General features: G+C 42.0%; 1 protein-coding gene across 2 annotated transcripts; it reads right to left on the reverse strand.

The window, feature by feature from the left end:
- Positions 1-876: 876 nt before the first annotated feature.
- On the reverse strand, positions 877-7,990 carry LOC120729647 (mucin-2-like). Of its 2 annotated transcripts, XM_040025401.1 has the most exons (3): positions 4,979-7,990; positions 3,419-4,771; positions 877-2,403 (listed from the first exon to the last, which is right to left on the reverse strand). In XM_040025401.1, exons 1-3 carry the CDS (start codon positions 7,929-7,931, stop codon positions 1,694-1,696), a joined length of 5,016 nt encoding a protein of 1,671 aa, XP_039881335.1. In that variant the 5' UTR covers positions 7,932-7,990; the 3' UTR covers positions 877-1,693. The 2 variants fall into 2 exon arrangements, with proteins under 2 accessions (XP_039881335.1, XP_039881334.1); XM_040025400.1 differs by having other exon boundaries at positions 3,419-7,990.
- Between the last annotated feature and the right edge of the window lie 6,038 nt (positions 7,991-14,028).

Below are 14,028 nucleotides of genomic sequence, written 5' to 3' on the forward strand. Positions count from 1 at the left end.
ATCATATCATTGTAGCACTGTAGGATCGATACATTGTTTCTATCATCTAAGTTCAGTGTATCGTCCACTGAACGGTGTGAAATTAATGATTTATTTGTTTTAATGAAAAATATACCTCAAACATCCACTATGAAAAGCATCTGAACCTTTTTTGTGTTTACTGTCATGTCTATTTTAGTTATAGTCTATAGCACATAATTAGCACGTTTTGTTAACTAATTATTAATCACAGGGATTTTATGGTCATTAAACTTTTGGATCATACCAAAATCTACTAGTAATTTCTCAGGTGCTGACACAAAGTCAGCGTAACAGGACCTATTGCCAGGCATCGGCTGACAAACTTTATTGAATATTTCTAAACAATCTTTCAAAAGAAACATATTTGCTTTGCACTAAGCTCAAGCTTCCCAAAACCTCTGCTACTCTCTATGCTCTGTGGACTGTCCAATATTAAAAATCATACTTTTCCACATCACCTTACTTTTTATTTAAGTTTATGATTTTGGGTTGAAGGGAAAGTAATTGACTTCTGGTGTTGCTCCGTGTCACTCTCATACGCTTAACAAACCGGATGTAGAGTCTTGCGTAAACGGCGCAAACTTAGAACCGCCCCTCTACCGGTCCTGTCCAATCAGTAGGATTACGCTATCAGGTCGGAAGTGACGTTAGGTTAGTCGCAAAGGGTGTATGAAACAATTAGTTTGGACCCCTGTTACCGAAGCCTAATATGGTGGAGGTGGAGCAGCCCGTCATGAGTCGGAAGACCCTGGTGTTGCACTTCTAGTTATTTTTAATTTAGCTATATTTGTTATTGTATTTTCGCTAATCTGTGCTGCTGATTATTACAGAGGAAAACGAACTGAATGCAAATGCTTCTGTAAACTCATTTTATTCATTTTAACAAAACAAGAGCATTCAACACACCACAGACAGCTTCAATCTATGAACTGCCCTTCCAGTACATGTAATAAAAGTCTCTTATGCTACATACCCGTCACGGTGACCAGATCCCAACATACTACATGTGGGGCAAACCATTTGTTTTGTTACTGACGAAATAAATACAAATAATTACACAAAAACTATGCTGGTGTCAGGGTTGGCATCGGTGTGATAGGAATGACGATTTATTTGAAACCGATGCGTATGTAACGAGTTTTCTAGTCTTTGTGCACTCCTATATTTCCTTATTCTACAGTCCTAATACTCCTACTTGTCATTTCTGTTTGATAAGGACGCATCCACGGATCGCCACATCTCTGTCTGAGCCATATGTTTCTTAAAATGCGGGGTCTTGGTTGGAGTGGAGAGGGGCAAAAGGATAAACATGCCATGCAGTCCCACGTGAAGTGGGGCACCTGGTCACCTTGGATTCATATCACTGGTAGAAAAATAACTCTTCACATGAAAATTTCCTTCATTTTCAAATCCCCCTCTCGACAAAAGCAATGTTATCACTTTATTATGGAAAGGTTATAAAAGAAACTAGGCAACCCTGCTTTTGTCACTAGTATATACATCCTGTTATTGTAAACAACACATTATAGAAAACACCACAGGGCGGCAGTATTGCCTCACTGGTTAAATAGTGTGGAGCCTACACTAGATTTCATTAAACTTTTATGGAGTATCCTGCGGGCTTATCGTTGACGATGGTATTTAAACCCTTGTTTTCTTTCCCCAGCACATCTTATGGCACAAAGTCCTTAGGTCTGATCATCATCCTCACTCTCTTAAAAGACTGTCTCTCATTGGTGGGGTAGTACTCTGATAATATGTTGTGCCATGTCCCCCAGAAAATCCCATTCCGCACACCTTTGTACCTCCCGTCGTAATATCTCCCGTTAAGGTTTGCGCTCATGCAGGCGTCAAACCACCAGCCGGAGCTGTAGTAGGCCCCGCAGTTCCCGGAGGGGTAGCGGTCGTGGTCTCTGTCCGGCGTGGTGAACGCCCTGTTGCTGTGATCGTACTTTTTGCTGAAGCGGAGAGCATTACCTGCGGTGCCCGAGTAACTGCCTACTGTCAGTCTATAGCGCAGGCGTTCGCTGGCCACCTTGAACTGCTCGTACTGCGCATACCCCGTCAACCCGTCAAAATCCTCCAGCTCCACCCGCAGCACCATCTCCCTGTCGCGGGTCAGCAGGTGGATGATGTTGTTGCCCAGCCAAAACTCCCCTCTGTCAAGCTCCCCGAAGCCGGATTGGTATTCTGCCCAGGTGCGGTTGAAGTTCACGCTGCCGTCCTGGCGGCGCTGCAGGACGGTCCACCCTCCACCCTCCTGCTCCATCTCGCAGTACACCGAGAAGCTACTAGTGCGGAGGTCAGGGGTCACCAGGTAAAGCCCGCTTTTTGTTTTTCCCCTGAGCAGGTGATCTGAGCAGTCTCTCGGTAGCATGGTAACTGTAACACAATGGAAGAAATGACACATTTCTTAAAAAGCCAGTAAGCCCTGATTTATTTAAGCCCTGTTTTTCTCTCATATTCTCTCTCTCATATTCCAGGTGATATTATCATCTCGCAGCTGGGATTTATTCGTGAAATGAGCTGGCTGAGGTCACGAGTGCATCAGGTCAGTGGCTTTTCCACCATAAAAAGAGTTACTGTGTGTGAGGGCCTTCAAAGTGGACCTCCACGGTAGATGAAAAGATATCGTTTAAAACAGAAATGGTGTTGGAGGCATACACGTGAAGGAAGTTTAATAATTTCACCTTTAAAATAATTGATTGTCTAGTTCAACTTTCCTATATTTTCCTCCTGACTTTTAAAAAAAAAAGGTGAAATGAGGCAATAACAGGCAGTTAGAGAAAGAAAAGCGTGCATTTAAAATCCTATTAACCTTCTGTTTTTACTCTATGTCATGGATGCTGGTAAATGTTATTTTAATTAATTGCTGGGGGAAAAATAGCCACTTGTTGAGTTCACTCTCTGTAAACAGCTCTCCACAAAAGGATGGTTTAAAGCTGTTGGTCTTTGCATAGTTGTGGTTTTATCTTTAGTCATGACATTCATTAGGAGCGACACATTTCACACACATGCAGATTCCTCCTTTGACAAATAATAGCCAGTGATGTATGATACAAATCTGCCCACATAATTATATTATGAGGATCATTAGAGTTTACTATGAGATTGTATTGCTTAATTCCTTTCAGCTTAAGTCATTATTAGTGGTCTTATTTATGTCTTTTTGAGTAGTAATAAAGCAATAAGCATTCAGATACTAATGTGGCACAATTCATTGCACATTTCTCGGCCTTGAGGCCTTGAATGTATGCGTGCTTCGCATTTCAAGCCCAGTATAATCGGCATTGATCACTAACATGTCTTGCAGCTGACTGGCAGAAACAGTTTACATTTCACAAGCACACAGAGACAAAACAGGATCAGTGTGATAGAATAAAAGAGAATCTCTTGCCTTTAGGTGGTTTGTCTGTTGGCAGTTTGCCGTCCGTGTTGTCAGGCCTGATGCCTCCCTGGTTCTCTTCTGAGTGGTCTTTGTGGTGTATGTTTGGTGGTCTGCCATTAGGACTCAGGCTGTTATTGAAGAAAGCAGCCACCTGGTTGATTTTCACTCGTAACTCACGTGCACTGGGAGTGGAAGCCTCGGCAGCGAGCTCGGGGTGCTTGGGGCCAGGGGTGGTCGCAGTTGTTGACCTGAAGTCAGGGCTGGGTGGAGAGATAGTGTGAGATATGGGAGAAGGAGATGTAGAGAATGCAGGAGTTATTTCTTCCATCTTGTGATGTTTCTCAGTTTGTGTGTCTGAGCCAGAATGTGTCTTTGACTTTGAGGATCCTGGAGTGGTGCTAGGGATAACACTTGTGAGGATCCCACTGATGATTTTGTTTGGTTTTGTTGTCATTGGGATTGATGCTGGTTGACTGGCTGTTTGTGGCCTCAGATCAGACACAATCCTGTTGTTTGGGCTCATAGTGGAATCTTCAGGCTGACTTTGAAGGTGAGGGAAGGCTCCATTTTCCAGACTGTTGGAGGTCTTTGGACCTGGAGTGACAGTTTTCCTTAGACTGGGATTGAACTCTCTGTCCCCTGGGGAATGAGTCACTTCAGCAGTATGCTTTATGGGGCCAGATGTAGAAGGCGTGTTGATTTGAGAGGTTTGGGTGTGATCTGAAGTAGTCCAGCTGATGTTAGCTGGATCTGTTTTGGTCTTTGGACTTAGCTTTGGTTGCACTGCTGGTTTTGGCCTTTGAACTGGTGGTGCTCCTGGCCTAACTGTAGGCATGCTTCGTGGTTGGTAAATGAAGGGAAGCCTTGGTTTTGACGTTCTATTGGACTCTGCCCGAGGTGCAGGCTTGGCATTAAGATTAGGCGTTTCTCCAAGCTTAGGTGTTTTAAAGTTGTGACTGGTTTCTGGTGGTTTGGGGCCAGTTTTGGGCCTTACATTCGGTTTTGGCTTGAAGCTTGTCCCAGGTTTTGTATGTCTTGGTTGGTTGGGCACTTGATCAGGTTTGGGTTTTGTAGGGATGTTCTGTCTGGTTTTAGGCTTTTGGTTGGGGGGTGTTTTCATGGTCTCAGGCATGGTTTTCTTTCCTGGTGTTGGATCTTGATTAGAATTAGACATGTGTGATGGATTTTCATCAGATGTCTCCTTTTGTTTAGCTTTTTCTGTGTAGCTAGCTGTTGGACTTTCTTTTGATTCAGGCTCTTGGACAAGTTTGGGTTTTGTAGGGACATTCTGTCTGGTTTTAGGCTTTTGGTTGGGGGGTGTTTTCATTAGATCCGATATGGTCTTCTTTCCAGATGTTGGATCTTGATTAGAATAGGACACTTGCGATGGATTTTCATCAGATGTCTCATTTTGTTTAGCTTTTTCTGTGTAGCTAGCTGTTGGACTTTCTTTTGATTCAGGCTCTTGGACAGGTTTTTGTTTTGTAGGGATGTTCTGTCTGGTTTTAGGCTTTTCGTTAGGGAGTGTTTTCGTTAGATCAGGCATGGTCTTCTTTCGCGGTGTTGAATCTTGATTAGAATTAGACACTTGTGAGGGATTTTCATCAGATGTCTCATTTTGTTTAGCTTTTTCTGTGTAGCTAGCTGTTGGACTTTCTTTTGATTCACGATCTTGGACAGGTTTGAGTTTTGTAGGGATGTTCTGTCTGGTTTTAGGTTTTTCGTTAGGGAGTGTTTTCGTTAGATCAGGCATGGTCTTCTTTCGCGGTGTTGAATCTTGATTAGAATTAGACACTTGTGAGGGATTTTCATCAGATGTCTCCTTTTGTTTAGGTTTTTCTGCATAGCTAGCTGTTGGACTTTCTTTTGATTCAGGCTCTTGGACAGGTTTGGGTTTTGTAGGGATGATCTGGGTGATTTTAGGCTTTTGGTTGGGGGGTGTTTTTGGTAGATCTGGTGTGGTCTTCTTTCCAGATATGGGATCTTGATTAGAATAAGGCACTTGCGATGGATTTTCATCAGATGTCTCATTTTGTTTAGCTTTTTCTGCATAGCTAGCTGTTGGACTTTCTTTTGATTCAGGTTCTTGGACAGGTTTGGGTTTTGTAGGGATGTTCTGTCTGGTTTTAGGCTTTTGGTTGGGGGGTGTTTTTGGTAGATCAGGCATGGTCTTCTTTCGCGGTGTTGAATCTTGATTAGAATTAGACACTTGTGAGGGATTTTCATCAGATGTCTCATTTTGTTTAGCTTTTTCTGTGTAGCTAGCTGTTGGACTTTCTTTTGATTCAGGCTCTTGGACAGGTTTGGGTTTTGTAGGGATGATCTGGGTGATTTTAGGCTTTTGGTTGGGGGGTGTTTTTGGTAGATCTGGTGTGGTCTTCTTTCCAGATATGGGATCTTGATTAGAATAAGGCACTTGCGATGGATTTTCATCAGATGTCTCATTTTGTTTAGCTTTTTCTGCATAGCTAGCTGTTGGACTTACTTTTGATTCAGGCTCTTGGACAGGTTTGGGTTTTGTAGGGATGTTCTGTCTGGTTTTAGGCTTTTGGTTGGGGGGTGTTTTTGGTAGATCTGGTATAGTCTTCTTTCCAGATATTGGATCTTGATTAGAATAGGACACTTGCATTGGATTTTCATCAGATGTCTCATTTTGTTTAGGTTTTTCTGTGTAGCTATCTGTTGGACTTTCTTTTGATTCAGGTTCTTGGACAGGTTTGGGTTTTGTAGGGATGTTCTGTCTGGTTTTAGGATTTTCCTTAGGGGGTGTTTTCAGTAGATCAGGTGTGGTCTTCTTTCGCGGTGTTGAATCTTGATTAGAATTAGACACATGCGAGGGATTTTCATCAGATGTCTCATTTTGTTTAGCTTTTTCTGTGTAGCTAGCTGTTGGACTTTCTTTTGATTCAGGCTCTTGGACAGGTTTGGGTTTTGTAGGGATGTTCTGTCTGGTTTTAGGCTTTTCATTAGGGAGTGTTTTCATTAGATCAGGCATGGTCTTCTTTCGCGGTGTTGAATCTTGATTAGAATTAGACACTTGTGAGGGATTTTCATCAGATGTTTCCTTTTGTTTAGGTTTTTCTGTGTAGCTAGCTGTTGGACTTTCTTTTGATTCAGGCTCTTGGACAGGTTTGGGTTTTGTAGGGATGTTCTGTCTGGTTTTAGGCTTTTGGTTGGGGGGTGTTTTTGGTAGATCTGGTATAGTCTTCTTTCCAGATATGGGATCTTGATTAGAATAAGGCACTTGCGATGGATTTTCATCAGATGTCTCATTTTGTTTAGCTTTTTCTGCATAGCTAGCTGTTGGACTTTCTTTTGATTCAGGCTCTTGGACAGGTTTGGGTTTTGTAAGGATGTTCTGTCTGGTTTTAGGCTTTTCCTTATGGGGTGTTTTTGGTAGATCAGGCATGGTCTTCTTTCGGGGTGTTGAATCCTGATTAGAATTAGACACATGCGAGGGATTTTCATCAGATGTCTCATTTTGTTTAGCTTTTTCTGTGTAGCTATCTGTTGGACTTTCTTTTGATTCAGGCTCTTGGACAGGTTTTTGTTTTGTAGGGATGATCTGGGTGATTTTAGACTTTTGGTTGGGGGGTGTTTTCGTTAGATCAGGTGTGGTCTTCTTTCGCGGTGTTGAATCTTGATTAAAATAAGACACTTGCGTTGGATTTTCATCAGATGTCCCACTGTAGCCAGGTTTTTGGTCAGTTGTTGTTTTTTCTCCACCTTTTGACCATTTTTCTATTTTTTGATTTTGGTCTGGCTTCTCAGTTTTTGGATTATGGACTATTTCCTTCTCGGATTTCGGTTCAATCTCGGTTTGATTAGTAGCAGTAACTTGATAAGGATATTCATCAGATCCGGCCGTGTTTGCATTCTGAGGTCTGTGATGTGGTGGAGGTGTCCAAATAGGAGTCACAGTCTTTTCATTAGGTTTTGACTTTTGAGTAGGTAACTTGTTTTGATCAGATGTATAATTTTGGCCATATTTAGGTATAGAATTGTTATTCAAATTTTGATCAGTGGGTAAAATATGAGGGGGAATTCTTTGATTAGGTTTTGAAGTTTCGACTCCTTTTGGGTCTTTGCCAGGTTGAGGTTTAGGTCTTTGGTCGATTCTGGGTTTGTGGTGAAAAGGATGCTTCTTTTGGTTGTATTTTGGTCTTTTGCCAGGCTTTGGTCCTTGGCCTGGCAGAGGTTTTGCTCCAATCTTAGTATTTGAGCTGATGTTCTTTTTAGCTGTCCAGCGGCTGTCATCTATAGCTCCTACAGTTGAATCCTGATGATGAGCTGTGGTGACTGTAGTTGTCATAGTTGAACTAATGTGACTGTGGAGGCCTGGCCTGGATGTAGTAGTTTGATTGGTTATGTGTTGTCCACTCCCTGTGCTCATTGTAGTTTCTGTGTGAGTATTTGCATCAGCTTTTGGAGGCTTAGAAATCCCAGCTGCTACAAGGCCTGTGTTTTGGGTTGTTATCTCGTGACTGACATCTGTGATATAATGCAAGGTGGAGCTGGGCATTGGGGGAGATGGAATAGATGACGTAGCTTCATTCGAGTCCACAGAGTCTACCCCTAGAGCTATGTTAATTGTAGAGTGAGGAGTTGGGCTGATTGAAACAAAGTCTGTCCTTTTAGTTGCTTCGCTGGATGGTAATTCTCTATCGTCTCCCTCTCCACTCTCTGTCTCTTCGTCTTCTGTTTTGATCTCCTTTCCCGTCTCTCTGCCCTCGCCCCCCTCTTTTATAGTCTTTTCTTTTTCAGTGTGCCTGATGCTTTCGGTCTGTTTTCGTTCCTCATTATTTTGCTCTACTTTTACTCTCTTTTCCATTTCCTTTTTCTTCTCCTCCCTGCTCTGCTCTTGCTCCTGATTTGTATTCTCATCATGGTTCTCTGACATCTTTATCCTATCACTGGCTGCAGTTTGGGTCTCTGTTTCCTCTGTTTTATCTTGCCACACGTGATGACCACTTTCTTCAGTTTTATTTACATTAGTGAAAGTCTTTCTTTCTTTTCCATGCTCCAGATTATTCTCTTGATATCCCTTTGAATTCTCTTCTCCGGCGGTGTCTTTATTTCTGTCTCTCTCCCCCTGCCTATTGTTTTTGTCAGCAACCTTTTCTCCTACTGTTCCCTCATTTACACCACCAGTTGTTACCTTTGTTGGAACTACTTTGTCCTTTCCTTTTCCTCTGTCTGATTGAGTTGTTCCGTCAGTTTCCAGGACTTCTGTCAGAGTTTCTCCTTCCTCATTTTCTTTTATGAGTGCTCCATTGCTCTCTCTTTCTGTCTCCCATTTCTTTCTTTCTTTCTCTTCCAGAGTGCCTGTTTTTTCTGAGTCTCCATCTCCTTCCATAACACTGACTGTGCTGCACTCTTGTTTAAAACCATTCTCTTGAAGTCTCTCATTCACCCAATTTCTGTCATCCTCACGTCTATCCGTCTCCTCACTCAGCGTCTCACGCTCATTCTCTCTTTGCCTTCCACACTCTCTCTCAGTTTGGCTTACTGTACAGTCTGCGCAGATCTCCCGCAGTTCATCCACACTGTCCTTCAGCTTCTGCAGGTCCTCCACGATCTTCTCCAGCTCTTTGAGCTGCTGTGGCAGGTGAATCCTCAGCGGTGGCAAAGTGAGTAAGTAAGGGCACGTGTTCTCATGCTGCACCTGTCTGCACTGCCCCCCAGGCGTCAGTGTTACAGTGCAGGGACCAAATCCTTTATCCACAAGGAGTATTCCTTCATCAGAGTCTGCTGTGATCCAAGAAAGACTTGAGAAGGCCAGCAGGGTCCCACATACGCACAGGGCTGTTAACCTCATTGCAGCCTGAGAGCAAAGAGTGAAGGGAGAGGAGGGAGAGAGTGTAAAAACACCCACCTCAGTTTGTGAGAAGCGCAGCGAGAGCAAGAGAAGGAGGAAAGGTGGGAGGGAGAAGAGGAGGGAGTGGGAAATGATGGAGCTGTGCAGTGAAAAGTGAATCTGTGAGATATCTGAGAAAAATGAAGGAAGGAAGAAAGAAAGAGGGGAAAATAAAACAGAAAAGTGAGAGTAGGTACGTTTTTAAGATAGTGAATGATATGGATGAAGCGTGAGGAAATCCGAAGATATTTCTGCTTCATAATATAAGCAGAATTAACTGCAGCAGTTAGTAACCACTTGGGAAACATTATAAAATACGGAAACTTTAGAAAGCACATGTCTTAACAATTTATTGGATTACAATTGATTCTAATTCCATTAATGAAGAACATTTGCAACACATTCTCCCTCTATGCTGTAATGATAAATGTATCACGGACTTGAATATGCATGTGTGTCGCAGTTGCTTTGGCAAGAGCGTCCCGAGCTTCCTGACAATGCGTACACAAACATGTGAATGGCACATGTAACATTTGAAGCAAAAAAGCTGCTGCTGGACTGAAGCCAAGAGGCTGTTATTCAGATTTGAATGGGCATGCTTCATTTTACTGTAAACTGTGAGGCTTAGTTCAGCTCATGATTAATGGTGGGCAGGAATTTCTGATTTATCTAAGAAGACCATTTGATTAAAACACAGTTCCAGAAGAGATAAATATCTCGTGTACTATTGACTTTATTCGGACATTTCTAATCCCCAACAAGTGTCAGGGATCGGTGAGGCAATCTCTGGGTGGAGAGGTTGATCTGACTATGTACAGACTGTTCATCTGTATTTGGGGTCTTGGCTAATTCGTTTTGTCTACATATAGTCAGAAAACAGGAAAGAGAGAAAACCGAGTCACATGAGCTAAATGAGGCATCTGCTTCACAGGGAGTTTGGATAATGAGGCTTTACTTTCTCGGACCACGGGTGTAAATGTCAGTCCCACAACAGGATATGAGATATGAGTGATAGCATGCAATGCCAGTGTTTGATGTTTCAGAAATGTGTCTGTTTTTAATGTTTGTTAGACCACTAAAATGATCTTACTTATCGACCGAGACACGATCTCTGCGCACTTTTTTTGTCTGTGTCTATTTGACCAGCTGAGAGATTTCTCAGCTGTCCTTTAATAATGACAAAGGAAACCATTTGTTTAGTGAGAGCACCGTGGGAAGCCTCAGGTTAGAAATGAAAAACGATTGAAGTAGAAGGCTGGATGCGGCACATCGCCGGTCTGCGAGGTCACGAACGCATCTGGAGAAACTGCATTGTCTAAGAGCGTAACAGCTTTAAATCCTGCGGTTGGTCTCAGAGAGGAGTATTTTAAAATGTTTTGGCTATTGTAATCTGTGTAACCCTTCTCTGTCTAACTTTAAATTTCAAGTTGGATGGTTCTCCTCCTCCTCCTTCTCCTGCTGTGCTAATGCAGCTATGAGCTCATTTGACGTTTGACAACTGTTGGCAGGATAAAAGCCAGGAATAAGTGTCCTTTCACCTTTCACAGGCACTTCAGTACTTCAACACTTACACTGGGAAATGGTGTGAGATAAATGTTTACGCTCTCTTAGCATTAGGCTGTATTGATTTATTATCACAGGGCTGCATCTTTTACAGAGCGGCCAACCCTAAATCTCAGACATTTACTGCTTAACCACAACAAAGTAGCCTGACGCACGATGAAATGAGAACGATTGGAGTTTTTAGAGCAGTCGATCGACATGTAAAGGCCTAGATTCATTTGAATGAATTCATTTTGTTTCTTTGACAGCTCCAGATCCCAGTCAGCAGCTCCATTGTTCCCGATAATAACCTCACTCCTGCTTTATCCATTTATGGACTGCAGCTTTTTTCTCTTCATGGTGCCCTTTTGGGATACAGTGTTTTGAATTCCCTCGGTGAGTTGGCTGGGCCCACTCTCTGTCCCTGATCATGTAAACACTGTGCTTTTTTTTTTTTTCTTCTCCCATAGGGACTAGAACAAACATCTGACCATCAATCCGGGCTCTGCTGCCTGGGCGTCCTGGCAGACCACTTCATCTCCATCCACTTCGGGCAGAGGAGCCAGTGTCGTCGTTTGCGTCTGTTATGTGCATAAGTGTCCCATTTCCAGCTGCACTGGAGTGAACCCAACAGCTGTTGTAGTGCAGAGCCAGCCTCCTGTAACACCACACTCAGTCTGCCTGCCTGAAGGTATAACCCTACCTGCGTTATTCCACCGTCTCTCGGCTCGCATGCCAAGAATAAATAAATATTCAGCTCTGTGATGCAATACCTGGCCTAATCATGTGAATGGGCCCAAATGTAAAGTCTCCTTCATCCCTCGCTGTTATAAAAATGCGCCTACAGTCATATTCACATGATTTGCCTGGATCTTTAATTCTGCAGTAACGGATGCAATCCTTTGCCATGTGTGAGAATGTTTTTCATCGAACACTGATAGTGACTCTTAAAAGTGAAACAATCAAATGTCCCTCACATCTGGGCTGAATTTCCTGCAGCTAGCCAACACCAGATAACGTCAGGTCAATTAGTTTCTAATCCAAAATCCTGGAATTTGTTAAGAAATTGTTTAAAACTTATATTTAATAATCCTCGTCCTGATAAAGGATATGGAAAACGGGCTTAACATGGGAACAGCTTATCTGCTGTTGTCACTGCCTGCCCACCAGGAGCGGACATTTCTGAGACCCTGGCATGCACATCGAATAAAGAGGTATTTTTCCATTGCAGGAGAGGTGCTTTTTCTTTTAAAAACGTGTGAAGCGTGTGTTGTAGTAAAGGTTCTACAGAGACGTAGCCGTTCGGTTTTCCATCATAACCTGATGTTCATACTGAATAGATTTGTGCTGCATACTGTAAATGTCCCAGCTGCGCTTAATAGAAACCATGCATCATACACAGACAATAGCCTAGAGATAAACTCACATAAAGGTGTGCCTGAACGCACCGCAAAAACCCCTTATTTACTAAACCTTCTTCTTCTTAGCACCACTTCCACAGTCATATTTTTAGAGACTGCTAAACATTATGACATTAGTCAGGTGTTGCCATATAATACTTCACTGCACGTGAAAAGGCAAAGTATGGCTGCCTGACAATGTTAAAACAATAAAACTGTTTATTATTCCAGCGTGCCACGAGTAAGAGTGCAGAAAACCAAACTGTGAGAGCTGGTCTTTATTTTCAGAATTTGATCTACTCCAAGTTTAATGTTTAAAACGATAATAAAGTCACTGAAGATGCCAAATGTGGGGAAATAAAAAGTTGAGCTATTTCCCTCCCAGTTGGAGTAGAATACTACAAAATGATACCTCAAATCTGTCCTCGAGCATAGCAGTCAGGTAGCTGGACTTTCTGCCTCTGCTGAAGATGCTGCAAAGCGTTATCGTCTTTCCACTGACTTGTGTGATAGGAACCAGAAATAAGCTCTATATACTTCAAACTGTCTTCTCTTCTCTGTGAAAACTGTTTAAAGAGTCAGTGTGCAATCTAATGAGCTATGTCAGCCAAAAGAAATAAACAAATCTCATTTTTGAGTAAGCGCTCCTGAACACTGTGTACACTACCTTTCCGATCTCTCTGCACAGATTAAGACTTCTTCTTTCAAGGCAGTGGATGTAGACTGAAATGTTTCAGTGCCATAACAGAGAGATCTCTTTCATCTAATATTAGTATGTGACGAAAGACAGCATTTTAATTTTAATTGCCCAACATTGACATTAAATGAATAATAGTTTTTAGATATTGCATTTAATTAAACTAGTGACTAACTTGTTGTTGTGCAATAGTGATGAAAACACGTGCAGCTGACCACTCCCAACATGAGTAAGGTTTGATGGCACAGTGGTGAGGGTCAGCGAGCAGGGTGATTTCCACAGGAAAACAAACACTCATAAAAAGCCCTTCAATGCATTCCCACTACTTCACTGCCACCTGCTGGCACAAGCTAGAAGTGTCTCATAAATTTAAAAAAACAACATTTCATCATACTCAAAATTTCACATTATCGTCTCCAAATGTCGACATAAAAGCCTTGAGTTTCAAGTTATTTTCTCAGTGCCTTAAGATTTTGAGATCATTAAATTTTGACTTATGGCTAGTTTGTGATATTTTTTTTTTCAGTAGTGAAAACAAGTTTACATACAACCCTGTTCAATAATAGCTCTAAAACCTTTATAATAGCCCCCAGCAAGGGCGAAATCTTGTGGGAGAAAAAACACACGCCCTTTTAAAGGAGCACAACAAACACCTTTAATGCTCCATCGTTAAAATAATGGCAAACAATTTTTTTCACCATGTCCTGAAATACGTTTTTTTCCTCTGAAGCTGGATTTTTAAAAATCAATTTCACTGCTTTGTTTTGGTCTCACGCAGACATGTAGCTCTCTTCTTTCTTTCTTTCTTTTTCTTTTTTTTTATCTCTACCTTCACACGTTGCTGCTACGTTTCAACCATTAATCCATTTGCTTGGTTTTTGTCCTTTATTACCATTTGACCCGAATGAGAATTTTAAATATAGAGTGTATATAGAGTGTGGTTAATCAAGAACATTTTAGTTTTGTTTTTGTTTTTTTATCGATTTAGGAATTATGTATGACTCATATTTTAAATTAACAGTAAAAGGAAAAAAATCCTGCGGCCCTGACGACCCTGATTAGGATAAGCGGAAGTGAATGGATGGATGACTGTAGTAATCAAGTGTACCACTAGGGGGTGCTA

The sequence above is a fragment of the Simochromis diagramma genome, unplaced genomic scaffold (assembly GCF_900408965.1).
Source record: "Simochromis diagramma unplaced genomic scaffold, fSimDia1.1 OVJJ01000293.1, whole genome shotgun sequence".
Classification (NCBI taxonomy): domain Eukaryota; kingdom Metazoa; phylum Chordata; class Actinopteri; order Cichliformes; family Cichlidae; genus Simochromis; species Simochromis diagramma.